This window comes from Doryrhamphus excisus, linkage group LG5 (assembly GCF_037039965.1).
Source record: "Doryrhamphus excisus strain RoL-2023G ecotype Guam linkage group LG5, RoL_Dexc_Guam_v1.1, whole genome shotgun sequence".
NCBI classification, from domain to species: domain Eukaryota; kingdom Metazoa; phylum Chordata; class Actinopteri; order Syngnathiformes; family Syngnathidae; genus Doryrhamphus; species Doryrhamphus excisus.
The window spans coordinates 8901382-8919365 of record NC_136361.1 but is presented as its reverse complement, the minus strand read 5'-3'; the positions used below and the strand labels follow the sequence as shown (position 1 = coordinate 8919365).

At 44.2% G+C, this 17984-nt stretch overlaps 1 protein-coding gene across 1 annotated transcript in view; it reads right to left on the bottom strand.

Annotated features, from left to right (window-relative positions):
- sv2a (synaptic vesicle glycoprotein 2A) overlaps window positions 1-17984 on the bottom strand; it is a 30830-nt gene that overhangs the window by 7344 nt on the left and 5502 nt on the right. The window contains exons 2-10 of the mRNA XM_058054067.2: window positions 12515-13300; window positions 6001-6181; window positions 5760-5911; window positions 5562-5695; window positions 3076-3165; window positions 2894-3001; window positions 2737-2825; window positions 2409-2573; window positions 2188-2321 (exon numbers count right to left, since the gene is read on the bottom strand). Coding sequence (XP_057910050.2) covers window positions 2188-2321; window positions 2409-2573; window positions 2737-2825; window positions 2894-3001; window positions 3076-3165; window positions 5562-5695; window positions 5760-5911; window positions 6001-6181; window positions 12515-13127 — 1666 coding nt within the window. The 5' untranslated portion in view covers window positions 13128-13300. The remainder of the gene's footprint in view (window positions 1-2187; window positions 2322-2408; window positions 2574-2736; window positions 2826-2893; window positions 3002-3075; window positions 3166-5561; window positions 5696-5759; window positions 5912-6000; window positions 6182-12514; window positions 13301-17984) is intronic.

The following is a 17984-nucleotide window of genomic DNA, read 5'->3' as shown; positions in this document are numbered from 1 at the left end:
TCTTGTACCATGGGTGCACTACTTCCACAGTACAATTACAATCCACGATAATTGTACAACCATTAAACTCCTCTGGCGGCTTTGACTGGTAGCGACATGAGAGCTCTACGCTCATGTCAAGAGAGTGCCGTTGTGATGTCATCAAGATGATGTCATCACCAAGACATCGTCTGCTGTGTTGAGCAGAGAAGACACAACCAGGTACCCTACCATGGTGGCTGGTGGCTTCTAAACAGAAGGGTACTCCAGTAACAGATGCAAGTTCTTCCTGATGTTGTTTTTTTTATATGAATTTGTTGTTTCAGGAACTGTCAACATCCAGTAGGTGCATCTACCTCCGCATGCGCCATGCGCAGGGCTCGACAATAACGATGTACCGATGGCCCGGGGCAAGTTAAAACCAAATTGGGGCAAGTAAATCCAATCAGTGATATTCCCGTCGGGCAAGTGCACTTTGGCATGCCATACTGCCAAGAGTTTTTTTAAAAGCGGTTCTTGTTGGGTGTTGGTAAAACACGGACTGTGTAATTCCGGTGGTCATTTGCAAACCAATCCTTGCAAATCTTGAAATGGACCAATCAGAATCGTTTATTTAGACGGCGGTCCGCAGTCCACAGTCTGTGTTTTACCCACACTCGTTCTTGTTTGCGATCAACCAATCAGCAATGGTTTGACTAGGAAAACATCTATCATGGCGTCCCTGCCAACATGGTCTAATTCTTCACCAACTTCAAAGGAAAACAGCAAAAAGTGATGAAACAGTGCCTCCTAAGTATTTTATTAGCGGCAGCAAATCAAATGAAGACAGCTGGGATAGGCTCCAGCACCCCTGCGACCCTTGTGAGAAAAAGAGGAAGAAAATGAGTGAATGAATGAATGATTCGGTTGAGCTGGTTTCATAATTATACCTTTTGAGTGTTAAGTTGGTGTGTGATGAGTTTAGTGTTCTTTGTAAGAACACAAACACATTCCAAAAACATGCTAGGTTAATTGACTCCAAATTGTCCATAGGTATGAATGTGAGTGTGAATGGTTGTTTCTCATATTATTAAGACTACTTCCCAGAAATACACTTATCACAGTCGGGTCTGGAACTGGATAACTGTATATGTCAAAAGTGGATAAATTGGAGACACACACTGTCGGAAACAAGCACAAGCTATTAGCATTAAAGCTACAGAAACAAGACTGTGTGTTCCTACGAGGGAATACTAAATTCCAGGCTATGTTTTGGACTATACACTAGCGTAGGACATCTGACTCATTTAAGATTGAGGAAAACAAGTTAAAGGAGGCTAATGGCTGCCAACACCAAGACTAAAGTCAGGAGTCAGGAAGTGGACATCGGAAGTGTCACACAATGGTGTGACAAGTGACTGATAGAAACAAACAGCTCTCTTTTGTCATTTAGCATGGCTCACATTCTGCCTCCCTCGTCCAACCAATGAGCGATGGTTTGACTAGGAAAACATCTATCATGGCGTCCCTGCCAACATGGTCTAATTCTTCAACAACTTGTGAAGGAAAAGAGCAAAAAGTGATGAACCAGTGCCTCCTAAACAAGTATTTTATTAGCGGCAGCAAATCAAATGATGGCACAGGTGAGTGAATCACATTGCTGTGACAATTTGAAGTGGTCACAATGAAACACCACCCATTAGATCCAATACCAAGTGCTGATTTTGCACAAGCTACAAAATCTAGCGCTTCCATTTCTCTGTGGATTTTTCTCACCTTTGCTTCACAAATGATTGTTTGACCATTAAGCATTTTTTTCTGGATTCAAAACACTTTACTAGTACACAAATGTGTCTATTCAATAATGTTTCATTGTGGTGCACAACTTCTAAATATCACTGCTTACTACGACTACCATGTGTAAGGTAGTATGGCATGCCATGTTAGCATACATCTCCACAATTTGATCTATTTAATCATGATCCATGTAGGAAAACAACCACAATAAATGATAATCATTTAACATTTGAGATTCTCATGTGATGCCACAAAAATGAGATGATATCATCATGGTGGTCTTTTCATTTTACATGGGGCAAGTTCAGGCAAGTAGTTCTCACCTTAAGGATTCCCCATGGGTAAGTCATTTTTGTTTTTAATGTAGAGCCCTGTTAGGCTTCAATATTTATTGAACTTTATTTGAAATCAAGTATTTCCATAGTCTCCTACCTGTGTTGTAAAAGAGGGTGGCGATGAAGGTGCAGTTCTTAAAGAAGGTGTTGCTGGAGGTGATGTCCTCAAAGTAACACTCCTCAAACAACGAGTCCTCAAACACCATAGATTTCATTTTCAGGTTCATGAACCTGTCAAAACAAATCCAGACAATAGAAAAAAAGGAAAAGGAAAGAATGCAAGGAAGGAACGATTTTGTGATTGTATTACTGACTCACTTGTCATTGAAGTACTGTCCCTGGCGGTGGACCTGGTTCTCCAGGGTGAAGTTGAAGGTGACATGTTCCACTTTCTCCTTGACAAAGACTTTGGTACGTGATGAATACTCCTGCTTCTGAAGATACTTGATCATGTCGGGGAACCACACCGTCAGACCGTAGTAGCTGCACAAGGAGTGCTTGGATGAGCTTTTCATGCATGGTAAGTGATTTTCAAATTTCCAAATTCTACCACCATGATTTTGGGTTGTGGACTTTCCAACATTATCAACCACAAAACCTTCTATGACACCGAAAAATATCAGCCAAGATTTTGCTTGTTCCTCACCTGAAGGACATAGAGAACCATACAGCCATCATCATGTATGTGGTGCGACGGTACTCAGGGGAAAAAACCGTCTGGAAATTGCTCCACACCTGAGGGATCATACACAACAAAATGTTAACATTACACATCCACAGCTTCAAAAACAGAATTAATTCACCTGATGGAAAAGCGAGGTAAGCTTTATTCTCCATTTCTCGTGCCAGGCGGCGCCGTCACCCAGGTTGACCAGCTCATCCAACTGCTTCACAGTTTTGATGGTGGTCACCTGTGTGGAAATATAAGCATTTACATGAAATCAATAAATATATGATGAAATATATGGGCAGCATGGAGACTTACAGAGAAAACCCGCTCTGGGTAACCTTTGGCCCTCATGTTGGTGTCATGGACCTGCTTCAGAATCATCCAGGCCTCATCGTGCTTCCCGTTCTGGAGAAAGAAACACAGTAACAGTGGAAAATGTGGAATTAACAATGCCACACCGGGTGCTTCTCTGTCATTGGCCAATGTGGCCAGCCATGAGTGAGACCCTGTGAACTCTGGCGAGGAACAAGGGGCCATAAATAAACCTTCGGACAGAAGGTCAGAATGTAACTCACAGCATAAACCGTATACCTCTACAGCAGGGGTCTCAAACACGCGGCCCGGGGGCCAAATGTGGCCCGCAGGACACTAGTTTGAGGCCCCCGCCTTCATATGAAAGTTTAATGTTAGTGCGGCCCGCGCAAGTTTGATATGGATGCTGTATGGTATCATGTACCCAGAAAAAAATATTACGTTTGATTAATGTTCATGTTAAAAGTTAAATAACCGTAATAGTTATCCTCCCTATCCGTGTGGAAGTGGTAAGTTTTTGGCTATTTAAGTTTAAAGGAAATAACTTGAAGGCTACCGGCTACCGTTTAGGTCGCTAGCTCTCTAGTTTGCGAGTTAGCATGTGTCTCAAGACCCTGCAGTTGCGCAATATGTTGTAAATAAAAAGAGTATAAATGTGACTATAGTCGTGTTTTGTCATGTCTACAGGGCTCTAATAATGCTTTGTTCATTTTAATCTGAAAAAAATCATTTGTCTACCCAGCAACTATATGTGGTTTCTTAAGTTTTTATTATTTGCCGTTTTATTATTATAGAGCTTTTCTGGTAGAAAATCAAAACCAAAGCAAGATTTGTTAATTGTTCTGTTTTTAATAAATGCGTTTTTTGGGTTTTTTTTGGAAAACCTGATGCGGCCCAGTCTCACCCAGACCATAGCTCCAGTGGCCCCCAAGTAAATTGAGTTTGAGACCCTTGCTCTACAGCACCAGGAAGTACAAAAACCAAGACTTGTTGGGTTTCAGTTGGTCTTTCCAACTTCCTGTTCCTGTTGGTTATGTGTGAGGACTATGGACTTTGCCTACCAGGGGCCAGAATGGTACCTTCAGATAGAAGGTCGTACTTGGAAGAATTTAACTTTGAAACATGTTCAACCATACACTTCAACCTACAACCTCAGCAACAAGTATGAGAACCAGGATTTGTTATCTTTCAGGCGGTCTCTCCAACTTCTGATTTCTGCTCTTTCCTATGAAGTCTGCCTAGCGACAACAGGTCAGAAATAAACACATTAAATGCTTTAACATTGCCACAGTACAAGTTAACCTCAGAAAGTATCGAGCAAATTTGGGGCGTTTGAGGGGCAACTGTCTGAGCGCCAGTTCCCAGTCTTAACTTCCTACAGCTCAACCAGGACAAAACTGAGGTTTTAGTTCTAGGTCCTGAAGGCCAGGGAGAGAAACTTTTACCAAAACTACAGGATCTTAAACCAGCTGAATCAGTTAAAAATTTGGGTGTGATTTTTGACTGAGCTAAATTTTATCCCACATTAAAAATATAACAAAAATAGGTTTTTATCACCTTAAGAACAAAGCCAGAGTCCGCCCGTTTCTCTCTCAGGCCAGTACGGAGGTGCTAATGCATGCTTTTATATCCTGTCCTTTAGATTACTGTAATGCCCTGCTCTCTGGTCTTACCAAAAAAAGTATTTTAAATATTCAAATATTACAGAACTCAGCCGCACGTGTGCTGACGAGGACCAGAGGGCGGGGGCACATTACACCGGTTTTAAAGCCGCTACATTGGCTCCCTGTCTGCTTCAGGATGGATTTTAAGATTCTCTTACTGGTTTTTAAATGTCTTAACGGCCTTGCACCTTCTTATTTATCTGATCTGCTTTTACCATATCAACCCCCGTGGACCCTGCGGTCCTCCGGTTCTCCGGCACTGGCCTTTTAACAATACCAAAACCCAGAACCAAAACCCACGGTGAGGCAGCATTTAGCCACTATGGCCCCCACCTGTGGAACAGCCTGCCGGAGAGCCTCAGGAATGTGGAGACTGTTGATATTTTTAAAAAAGATTAAAGACACACCTTTTTAATCAGGCTTTGAACTCATATTTTTAAACGTTTTTATCTTTTTATCCTATTTTATGCTCTTTTAACTCCAGTATTTCCTCAAGGGGCTGGTCCCCCGATGGAGGGGGTGGAGGGTGGAAGAGAGGGGCTTTCTTAGTATTTGTTTTTCCTTTTAATTGTGGCAATTGTTTTTAATTCTGTAAAGCACTTTGTGCTGCATGTCTTGGCAGGAAAAGTGCTCTACAAATAAAGTTGATTTAATTTGATTTGATTTGTTAGAAGTGAGCCCTATGAACTCTTTGCCTACACATGAAGGAGAAGCTTCAAAGTTTTTTCATCATGGATGTTATTTTGGGCCAGGACACAAATGTGCTGCACTTTACTTTTCATGAACAAGGGCCACCAACATGTTCACGATGTGCACAAGGCTGACCTCCAGGTAGAAGCGGGGGCTCTCAGGCATGGTGCTTAGGGCTGAGATGGCCGCCACTGCGGGGAAGGCGCACACCAACACAAAGACGCGCCAGCTATGGAACTGGTAGGCGGAACCCATCTGGAAACTCCAACCTGCAGAAAAAAACATCAACATTAGAACATAAATCAAAAGGTCAAAGTAAGAGGAGTCCCTCACCATAGTGAGGGATGATGGCCCAGGCCATGGCCGAGGCGTAGATGCCACCAATCATCCAGAACATGCAGAGCCAGCTGAGATGTTCTCCTCGCTTCTCCTGAGCCAGGAACTCCGAATAGTAGGAGAACACTATAGGGATGGAGCCACCAATGCTAGGATGAAAAAAGACAACACAATCTCACTATTGGCTGCAGTTTCCCTCACAGCCAGCAGGAGGCATCAGTGACACCGAAGTTCTCACCCAACACCAGAGGCCAGGCGGCAGAAAAGGAAGGAGCTGTAACCCTGGACGAAGGACGAGAAGAAGGCGAAGACGCTGTTGATGGAGAGAGATATGAGCAGCGTCTGCCGCCGGCCGATGCGGTCTGCCAGGCCGCCCCACACGAAGGCCCCCACCATCATTCCCAGGTATACGATCAGACCTGAGGACAGTAGACAAGGAAGCAAAATGTGGTTTCCAGGAGGAAATATCCAAGGAAGTGACAGTGGCGCAGTGGTAGAAAGGAGGCGGAGCATCTTTGTGGCTAGCATGGAGGCTAAACTCTTTAAATTCTGCAGTGCAGTGCAATGGAACAAAAAATGTGGTCAGCCATATTTTTGTTGATATTAGAACAGTTATTTTGGAGGTCCAACCATGCATGGACCACCTGATATTTTGCAAATGTAGATATCCTAAGACAGGGGTCTCAAACTCAATTTACTTGGGGGGCACTGGAGCTAGGATCTGGGTGAGACTGGGCTGCATCAGGTTTTCAAAAAAAAAACCCAAAAAACGTATTTATTAAAAAAAAAAAAAAAAAAAATTTGCTTTGGTTCCAATTTTCTACAAGAAAAGCTCTGATAAAACATTCCACTGTTCTCAAATATCTTACTTTTTATTTTTTCTTCACAAAATAAGATGAAAAATAAATAAACAAATCAAGAATAAAGAAAATCAATCAATCAGTAATAAATAAATATAATAATAAATAAATATTATAATAATAATAAAACAGCAAATAATAAAAACTTAAGAAAGCACATATAGTTGGTGGGTAGACAAATGATTTTTTTCAGATTAAAATGAACAAAGCATTATTAGAGCCCTGTAGACATGACAAAACACGACTATAGTCACATTTATACTCTTTTTATTTACAACATATTGCGCAACTGCAGGGTCTTGAGACACATGCTAACTCGCAAACTAGAGAGCTAGCGACCTAAACGGTAGCCTCCAAGTTATTTCCTTTAAACTTAAATAGCCAAAAACTTACCACTTCCACACGGATAGGGAGGATAACTATTAACAGTTATTTAACCTTTAACATGAACATTAATCAAACGTAATCATTTTTTCTGGGTACATGATACCATACAGCATCCATATCAAACTTGCACGGGCCGCACTAACATTAAATTTTCATATCAAGGCGGGGGCCTCAAACTAGTGTCCTGAAGTTAGAGGTAGTTCAAGACAAAAACTTCATCCATCCATTTTCAGTCTCAGTAGGGAAGCCCAGACTTCCCGGTCCCCGGCCACCTCCTCCAGCTCCACCGGGAGGACACCATGGCGTTCCCAGGCCAGCTGTGAGACATAATCCCTCCTAGGTCTGCTCCAGGACCTTTTCCCGGCTGGGCATGCCCAGAACACCTCACCAGGGAGGCGTCCGGGCCATGTCCCAAGAAACAGATTTGACCGCCGAAGACCAGGTGATTCACGGAGGGACAAGAATTCCAACTCATTTCCAAATAGTTCAACTTTCTTCCTAACTAATCTTCATAAATTTTGTTCTCCTAATATTTAAACGGGTGGACGAGTGGTTACCGCGCAGGCCACACAGCTAGGAGACCTGAGTTCGATTCCACCCTCGGCCATCTCTGTGTGGAGTTTGCATGTTATCCCCGTGCATGTGTGGGTTTTCTCCGGGTACTCCGGTTTCCTCCCACATTCCAAAAACATGCTAGGTTAATTTGCCACTCCAAATTGTGCATAGGTATGAATGTGAGTGTGAATGGTTGTTTTTTCTATGTGCCCTGTGATTGGCTGGCCACCAGTCCAGGGTGTACCCCGCCTCTCGCCCTTAGACAGCTGGGATAGGCTCCAGCACGCCCTTGACACTGTCGGAAACAAGCACAAGCTATTAGCATTAAAGCTACAGAAACAAAACGCTGTGTTCTTACGAGGGAATACTAAATTCTTTTGGACGATACACTAGCGTAGGACATCTGACTCATTTAAGATTGAGGAAATCAAGTTAAAGGAGGCTAATGGCTGCCAACACCAAGACTAAAGTCAGGAGTCAGGAAGTGGACATCGGAAGTGTCACACAATGGTGTGACAAGTGACTAATAGAAACAAACAGCTCTCTTTTGTCATTTAGCATGGCTCACATTCTGCCTCCCTCATCCTAGCTGCCATCTATCATCTCACCGTCTGTGGCCATGCGATGTGAGAGAGCGATCTCGCTCGCTCGCACACACACACACACACGCCGGCTGGCCTCATTGACATCCTGTCAACAACCTTCTCGCTAACTGAGCAGCAGCCTGCGTCGCCGTGAGCTAATAAAGAGAAAAAAGCGTCCCATTGTGACACTGGCGTTGAAATGCTTCTGCGACATCTCAACTCTGACCACTTTTTTGGCTGTTGAAAAGCTGAAAATCAGGGTAGGTTTCCATGACAACAAAGACAACACAATATTGTTTTGATTTGAAACGGCCTCTTGCATCACCAGCCTCCCTATTTTGTAATGAGTGTTGAGCATCCTAAAGCGTCAGTGCCAAGATGATGACTTTCACGCTCCTCGTGGATGGAGAGCAGTAAATGCTCTCTTCTGTGACGGCAGCCATGCATATTAGCATACTAGCATGTGTTTGTGTTTCATAGGAGGTGTGTGGGATGCATGTGTTCCAGTGGCAGAGAGAGAGACGCAGTGAGACGACGCATTGCAGCAATGTGACGACAGACAGACGAGCACAGTGACCAGCTGCAGACTGGTGAGAGTGATGAAGGGTGATGGGTGGGGGTGGGGGTGGAGGACCCATCACCCTTTCAGCAACCCCCTCTCCCATATTGCTTGCTACGTTCATCTGGAGTAGTGTCTTTCTCACACCAGCCCCGTTTACATGGACCCGTATATTCCTATTCCATTTGGGTTATTTTCTCAAACGGAAAGAATGTAACCTTTGTATACACCTCGTTCCCAAAGAAAAGTGCCAATCCGAATGAATATATAATCGGATTCACAGGGGTTGAATATTCCTTTCCCCAATCCGATTGAGGTATCTTGTACCTGCTCAATCGGAAAGTTGTCAGGGTGCGTTCTTTCAGGGCATGCTGTGTTTTAAAAATGGCGGCGAGCAGTCATCACTGGACTACAGCGGAAAGTTCTTTTTTGATACAAACTTTAAAAGAACTGAACGTTCAAGTTGCTGCTTTAAAAAAAAGCGTAGCAACTGTCCCAACAATTGTTCAACTTGTCCATCAATGATATCTCCAAAGTAACCAAAGACTTAAAGCTGGTATTATTTGTGGATGATACCACTGCTTTTTGTTCTGTAGGGAGTACAGACCAAATGAAGAAGAAATGGTCACACTAAAAAGATGGTTTGATGATAATAGATTGTCCTTGAACCTAAATAAAACTAAAATCATGCTGTTTGGTAACAGCAGAAAGCAGAAACGCACCAGCAAATACAAATAGACGGTGTGGACATTGAAAGGGTGAACAAAAATACATTTCCGGGGATCACAATAGATGAAAATATGAGCTGGAAACCTCATATTACAAATATACAACATAAGGTGGCCAGAAATATTTCAGTATTGAAAAAAGCAAAATTTGTTCTCAATCAGAAATCACTCCACACTCTTTATTGCTCTCTGGTTCTACCATATCTTACTTATTGTGTGGAAATATGGGCTAATAACTATAAAAGCAATCTTCACTGGCTAAATGTACTGCAAAAAAGGTCAGTAAGGATAATTCATAATGCCGCCTACAGAGAACATACTAACTCCTTATTTGTAAAATGACAAATACGTCAACTTGCTGATATAGTTCATCTTCAAACAGCTAAAATAATGCATAAGGCTAAAAATAAGCAATTAGCTAAAAATGTCATCCAATAGAGAGGAGAAATATGATCTCAGGGAAGAAGTACATTTGAAACACTTCTATGCTAGGACTACGTTATGCTAGCCATAGAATTTCAGTATGTGGAATCAAACTATGGAATGGATTGAGTAAGGAAATCAAACAATGCACAACATCTGTGTTAAATATATGTTTACAAGTCAAAAAGCTAGCCCACCTCAGGTCTAGGAGGTGCTATTGACAGGCAGGCAAAGCTGAGGGCAGCTATTTGGAGGCTTGAATTGCAGAGCACAAGCTAGTCACCGGGAAAGATTTTCACCACACACGTAATATACATTATAGCCACCTGATTTATCTTATTATGGATTGTGCAAAACAATGACAGGAACAACAACAAATGACACCAACACTAAATGAATACAATGAATACAGAGCCACTATCCAACAGTACAAGCCTGGACTTTTGCACCGACAAATATGTACATTAGCATTTACACCCCTACTTATTATAGATTGTATACAATCAAAACTATATAGATAGAAACTGATTTATATCTGTGATTAATTGTGATTAATTATGAGTTAACTATAGACACAATGTGGTTAATTACAATTAAGTCATTTCAAATGAATTGACAGCTTTTTTTTACTCATTCATTCATTCATTTTCTACCGCTTTTCCTCAAGAGGGTCGCGGGGGTGCTGGAGCCTATCCCAGCTGTCTTTTTGGGTGCGAGGCGGGGTGCACCCTGGACTGGTGGCCAGCCAATCACAGGGCACATATAGACAAACAACCATTCACACTCACATTCATACCTATGGACAATTTGGAGTCGCTAATTAACCTAGCATGTTTTTGGAATGTGGGAGGAAACCGGAGTACCCGGAGAAAACCCACGCATGCACGGGGAGAACATGCAAACTCCACACAGAGATGGCCAAGGGTGGAATTGAACCCTGGTCTCCTAACTGTGTGGTGTGCGCGCTAACCACTCGACTACCGTGCACCCCATTATAAATCTTTCCGCAACCTAAACTTATTTGTTGTTTGTTTCTCATAATATTACAACTTAAAAAAATATGTCCTTTTTTACTAGTTTCTCAGCGATTTTTTTGTAAGAGCATCTTTAACAATAAATCAACACTCCTGCCCCCCTCATTCATTTGAGGCAAAACAAATAGTCAAGAAATCAGTGATGACAGGAGCAGGGTGATGAAGGCATGGATGTGGACGAGGAGGAAGTGGGGGGAGGGGAGAGAGAGAGAGAATACGGGGAAGGACTTTGGCGCGTCTGTGACAACGCTCCCAAAAGGCTGCAGGGTGTGTGTGTGTGTGTGTTTGTAAAAGATGCGTGTCCCACTGCAGGGTTGTGCACACAAGGGGGGGAGGAGGCGGCTATAAATAGGAAAAAGAGTTTCCCCTCCTCTTTGCAAGAGAGCACTCTCCCTGTGCGAGGATCTTTGATGCTGGAGGTCGGTCGGCCATCACGACCATGCTGAGCGTCGACAAGGACGACTCAAAGAGCACTTCAAGCCGCGCTGGCGAGAACACATTTTTATCATCGGCCTCACGCTCTTTTTCTTCCATGATTACACCTGTCAATCACAAGGATGTGTTGATTCGCAGGAGTACAGAATCATGGAGACAGTCAGTGACCTCATGACCTGAGATGAAACACTTTTTTTTGCAGATCTGCAGATTATGTAGAATTTTCCCCAATTTGAGTCACGATTGTATAACTGGAACACTGGTAGTCATTACATTAAAAAACAATTAATAATTATGTCAAATTATTATAAATATATAGGGCGGCACGGCGGTCGAGTGGTTAGCGCGCAGACGTCACAGCTAGGAGATCAGGGTTCAATTCCACCCTCGGCCATCTCTGTGGGGAGTTTGCATGTTCTCCCCGTGCATGCGTGGGTTCTTCTCGCATCCAGTGTGGAAGTGGTAAGTTTGTGGCTTGTTAAGTTTAGAAAAACAAAGATTTATGCTGGGCTGCACGGTGGTGGAGGAGTGGTTAGCATTCAGGCCTAACAGCTAGGAGACCAGGGTTCAACTCCACCCTCGGCCATCTCTGTGTGGAGTTTGCATGTTCTCCCCGTGCATGTGTGGGTTTTCTCCAGGTACTCCGGTTTCCTCCCACATTCCAAAAACATGCTAGGTTAATTAGCCACTCCAAATTGTCCATAGGTATGAATGTGAGTGTGAATGGTTGTTTGTCTATATGTGCCCTGTGATTGGCTGGCCACCAGTCCAGGGTGTACCCCGCCTCTTGCCCCAAGACAGCTGGGATCAGCTGACCTATGGACAATTTGGAGTGGCAGTGACGATCATATGTTTTTTTTATTTTTTTGTTGTCCTTATTGCATTTGAAGAATTCCGCCCGGCAACAAGTATGTGTCTGGAGAAGCTCCAGTTATTTAGTCTTAAAGTGAGAAAGCGAGGGTGGATGGAAGGACCCTCAGAATGATGTGACAAGGCGACTGCGGCTCGTGCTCGTGTATGAGTCAGCCATGTTGTGTAAGCACGTCACGAGGAGGAGGAGGAGACCATGACACATAAACCATAGAGGAGGAAGAGGATGTTGAGTGGATGTTATTGGATGCAGGTGTACCTAATATAGTGGCGTGTGCAGGGAGCGCAGAAGAAAAGGTAATACGTGTAAATCTTACCCAGCATGCCCTTGTTTGGCTCCGACAGACACATGTCCTTCTCGGCGCTGGGCAACACAAAGCCGACCACGAAGATCTCCACGCCGTCAGCCATGAGCGCCAGCCCCAAGACGAAGTAGAGCGTCCACTGGAACTTCCCGTGTCCGCACTCCTGCAGGATGGTCTCGTACTGCTGAGCCAGCTCCTCCTGGTCCTTCCGCCGTTCGCCCTCGTACGCCGACAGGTCCCGGAACTGCTGCGCCTGCGCCGCCGTCACCCCGTCCATACCGCCGGCTTTACCCGAGGAGTCTCCCCGCGGGATGCCCTGGTACTCGCCCTCGTAGATCTCGTCGTCCTCGTCGTGACCCTCGGTGGAGTCACTGTGGCCTTCGTCATCGTTGGCACGGCTGTCGTTGCGGTAGTACCCGCCGTCGTTGCTTGGCACGCCGGCATAGTCGTCGTCGTCCTCCTCCTCCTCAAAGCGCTTGTAGGAACGCCGGGTGTACTCATCGGCCATTTTGTCCACGCCGCGCCCCACCTTCTTGCCCACCTGCTTCTTGGCCACCTTGGCGATGTCCTTGGCGCCGCGAATGAAGTCTGATCGGTTGTCCCGGTAGCGTCCGTCGTCGTCCATCTTGGATGCGGAGGAGGTGGTGGTTGTTTTTTGCTGTTCAGAGATATCAGGAGCAGCCCGGGTGCATGAGTGTTTGACGCGGCGGCCTGGAGGATGCTGGAATCAGCACCACGGAGAGCTCCTGACACGCTGCGACCTGAAGGCTGATGCTCGACCGGCCCCAACACCAAAACCTGAACAAACACAAAACAGGCTGCATTGACAAGTCATATAAGTCACGTCGTGAAACATTCATTTTGTATTCCTGCTGGAGCCTATCCCAGCCGCGACCAGCCCCAACACCAAAACCTGAACAAACACAAAACAGGCTGCATTGACAATAAGTCAAGTCTTGAAACATTCACTTTGTGTTCATGCTGGAGCCTATCCCAGCTGCGACCAGCCCCAACACCAAAACCTGAACAAACACAAAACAGGCTGCATTGACAAGTCAGAAGTCAAGTCTTGAAACATTCATTTTGTATTCATGCTGGAGCCTATCCCAGCCGCAACCAGCCCCAACACCAAAACCTGAACAAACACAAAACAGGCTGCATTGACAATAAGTCAAGTCTTGAAACATTCATTTTGTATTCATGCTGGAGCCTATCCCAGTTGCAACCAGCCCCAACACCAAAACCTGAACAAACACAAAACAGGCTGCATTGACAAGTCATAAGTCAAGTCTTGAAACATTCATTTTGTATTCATGCTGGAGCCTATCCCGGCTGCGACCAGCCCCAACACCAAAACCTGAACAAACACAAAACAGGCTGCATTGACAAGTCATAAGTCAAGTCTTGAAACATTCATTTTGTATTCATGCTGGAGCCTATCCCAGCTGCGACCAGCCCCAACACCAAAACCTGAACAAACACAAAACAGGCTGCATTGACAATAAGTCAAGTCTTGAAACATTCATTTTGTGTTCATGCTGGAGCCTATCCCAGCTGCGACCGGCCCCAACACCAAAACCTGAACAAACACAAAACAGGCTGCATTGACAAGTCATAAGTCAAGTCTTGAAACATTCATTTTGCGTTCATGCTGGAGCCTATCCCAGCTGCGACCAGCCCCAACACCAAAACCTGAACAAACACAAAACAGGCTGTATTGACACTAACTCAAGTCTTGAAACATTCCTTTTGTATTCATGCTGGAGCCTATCCCAGCTGCAACCAGCCCCAACACCAAAACCTGAACAAACACAAAACAGGCTGCATTGACAAGTCATAAGTCAAGTTTTGAAACATTCATTTTGTATTCATGCTGGAGCCTATCCCAGCTGCGACCAGCCCCAACACCAAAACCTGAACAAACACAAAACAGGCTGCATTGATAGTCATAAGTCAAGTCTTGAAACATTCATTTTGTATTCATGCTGGAGCCTATCCCAGCTGCCTTTGGGCAGATACTGTACACCCTGGACTGGTCACCAGCCAATCGCAGGCCACATATAGACAAATAAACAACAAATAAAATAAAAATACATCATCGTAATTATACAAAATAATGTCAAATATTGACAAATAGTTCCGCTGTACTGTAGCGTTTTTGTATCCTTGTTAAAACATACTGTTGAAGTCCTCCTTCAGATTCATTTACTGTATTACGTAATGTTGCTGTATAGTCACATAACTTCTACATTCCTTCAGCATGTCTACAAGTCCAACCTTTTGTGCGATGGTTAGCTACCGTCTCTGCCTTTTGGCCGCAAAATGTTTTGTTGACATTGATGGTTTTCTCAGGGAGAAACTTGCAAACATACAAAGCCTTCAGTCAAGCTAGCGATAACACTTTCACGCCATGTTTAAAAAAATGGCCACAGTTTGACCCCGGAACAGATTATTCTCCTTATAAGATTTGTTATGGGAAAGTCTTCTGGAGGCGGCACGTCGGTCGAGTGGTTAGCATGCAGACCTCACAGCTAGGAGACCAGGGTTCGATTCCACCCTCGGCCATCTCTGTGTGGAGTTTGCATGCGTGGGTTTTCTCCGGGTACTCCGCTTTCCTCCCACATTCCAAAAACATGCTAGGTTAATTAGCCACTCCAAATTGTCCATAGGTATGAATGTGAGTGTGAATGGTTGTTTGTCTATATGTGCCCTGGGATTGGCTGGCCACCAGTCCAGTGTGGACCCCGCCTCTCGCCTGAAGACGGCCGGGATAGGCTCCAGCACCCCCGCGATCCTTGTGAGGAAAAAGCGGAAGAAAATGAATGAATGAAGCGTTCTGGACGCCTCCACTGTGATGGTGACTGTAGCCACTCGAGTGTAGGACGCTAAACACATTACGCTAACGTGATGAGAAGCAACGTGAGCTGATAAAACATCCGCAACAGACCAGGCGGAGGAAGCCTCGCCACAGATGAAAGACCTTTTAATTACGTAATCCCGTTTCCTCCCCCGTTGAGGAAACGATGCTGGAGGGGAGCACCCGTGTGGCAGACGGCAGGCCTTGTTGAAAAGCAAAAGAGGTTCTGATGTTTAAGCGATATAAGGTAGCATTGAGGATCAATAGGCCTGAAGGATACCTGAAAACCACAACCTTTTTGAAGCCTCAACAGTGCGGTTCTTTGGCGGGATAGAAGATAAGATAAGATAAGATATGCCTTCATTATATGCCTTTATATATATTTAGTGAGGAAATTTACATTTCACAGCAGCAAGAGTACAGAATCAGTTAAGCAGTACAAATTACACAATATAAAAAAATAAACAATATAAACAACCAAATCAAGTATTAACAAAATCAACAGTTTTACCCAGAGTTATATACAAATACAGTATGCAGATAATATGAAACGAGATAAATATGTATATGACCAGTCTATACACTATGAGATCTTGCTAGTGAGTTAATATGAGGCATTATAGAAATACTTCACATAGAACTTCATATATTGTATTTAGAGCCTTGATATTGCACAGTGAATGGAGTCTGGAGTAACTATACTGAGTATAAAAACAAAGTATTACACAGATGTACATAGCGGTGTAGAAGTCTATTGGCAGTACTGGTTGTATGTTGCCTGTATGTATGCTGGCCCCCAAATACATCTCGGACCTCATCTAAATTTACTCTCCAGCGTGGTCACTGAGGTCCGAGGGCCAGCTCCAACTTGGGGTGCCCAAGACGAGACTTAAGACCAGCGAAGACCGAGCCTTTTCTGGAACTCTCTCCCCTCCCAAGTAAAAAAGGCCCCCAACATCGAAAGCTTTAAGTCTCGTCTTAAAACCCACTTTTATTCTGTGTCTTTTAACTCTGAGTTAGTCGTATGGTCCTGTGTCTTTTAGTTCTTTCTTTTTATTTTAATTGCTTTTATTTTTAATACTTTTATTGCTTTGCTTCTTGTTTTTAATATTTTAATATCTATTTTGGGCGGCACGGCGGTCGAGTGGTTAGCGCGCAGACCTCACAGCTAGGAGACCAGGGTTCAATTCCACCCTCGGCCATCTCTGTGTGGAGTTTGCATGTTCTCCCCGTGCATGCGTGGATTTTCTCCGGGTACTCCGGTTTCCTCCCACATTCCAAAAACATGCTAGGTTAATTAGCCACTCCAAATTGTCCATAGGTATGAACGTGAGTGTGAATGGTTGTTTGTCTATATGTGCCCTGTGATTGGCTGGCCACCAGTCCAGGGTGGACCCCGCCACTCGCCCCAAGACAGCTGGGATAGGCTCCAGCCCCCCCGCGACCCTCGTTCGGAAAAAGCAGTAGAAAATGAATGAATGTCTTAAATGACTTATTTATTCTTCGTTCATCTACTATATTGAATGACACAAGTATAAAGCTGACTATAGGGGTGTTATTTCCTATATAGAGAGCTCTAATAAAGGTAAAACAACTTATTTAGGTTGTAACTACAAAAATAGGGTATGGGTGATTGGCTGGCCACCAGTCCAGGGTGGATCCCGCCTCTCGCCCAAAGACAGCTGGGATAGGCTCCAGCATCCCCTCGTGAGGATAAGCGGTAGAATGAATGTTGACATGCAATCCACATTCTAATAGTTCTCATTTAACAAGATGATTGCAATTACCTCCACCAAGGAAACAAGTTTATTTTTTATATTGTGTATTTTGTACTGCTTATCTGATGTGGATGAGATTCAATTTAATTGGCACCTCGGCTATTTTCTGATGGAGATGTCACCGAAGCGTTATCAAGTTGATGAGAAAGTGCAGCACAGATTCTCTGAACACACACACACATGCACACACTCACACACGTACACACACATGCACACACACACATACTAGCACCAGCTAATAGCTTCCAGGCGTTCCCACTGACATTTAGGAGCAACATGAAGAACATCTGCTCCAAAACGGATCTTCCATGTGACCAACACGCTCAACCAGTGGAGTAAAACCAACACCAGCAACAGTTTGTTGCATCATTTATGAGTGATGGTCCTCCCCGTTACCACGGCGATGGTGACGATGCTGCGTCATTGATCCAACTCACAGTTCGCTGCCTGGTCTGACCTCATTAAGTCCGCTGCTGCTAATCAGCTAATAATGAGGCAAACGTGCTCATGTACAAGGTGAACATAGACAACACTGGATGCTCAGCTAGCTATCAGCTAGTTCTCCGGAAAATGTGTGAAGTCTTTCTGGAGTGACAAATCATATTCATGCTGGAGCCTATCCCAGCTGCGACCAGCCCCAACACCAAAACCTGAACAAACACAAAACAGGCTGCACTGACAAGTCATAAGTCAAGTCTTGAAACATTCATTTTGTATTCATGCTGGAGCCTATCCCAGCTGTCTTTGGGCAGATACTGTACACCCTGGACTGGTGGCCAGCCAATCCCAGGGCACATATAGACAAACAACCATTCACACTCACATTCATACCTATGGACAATTTGGA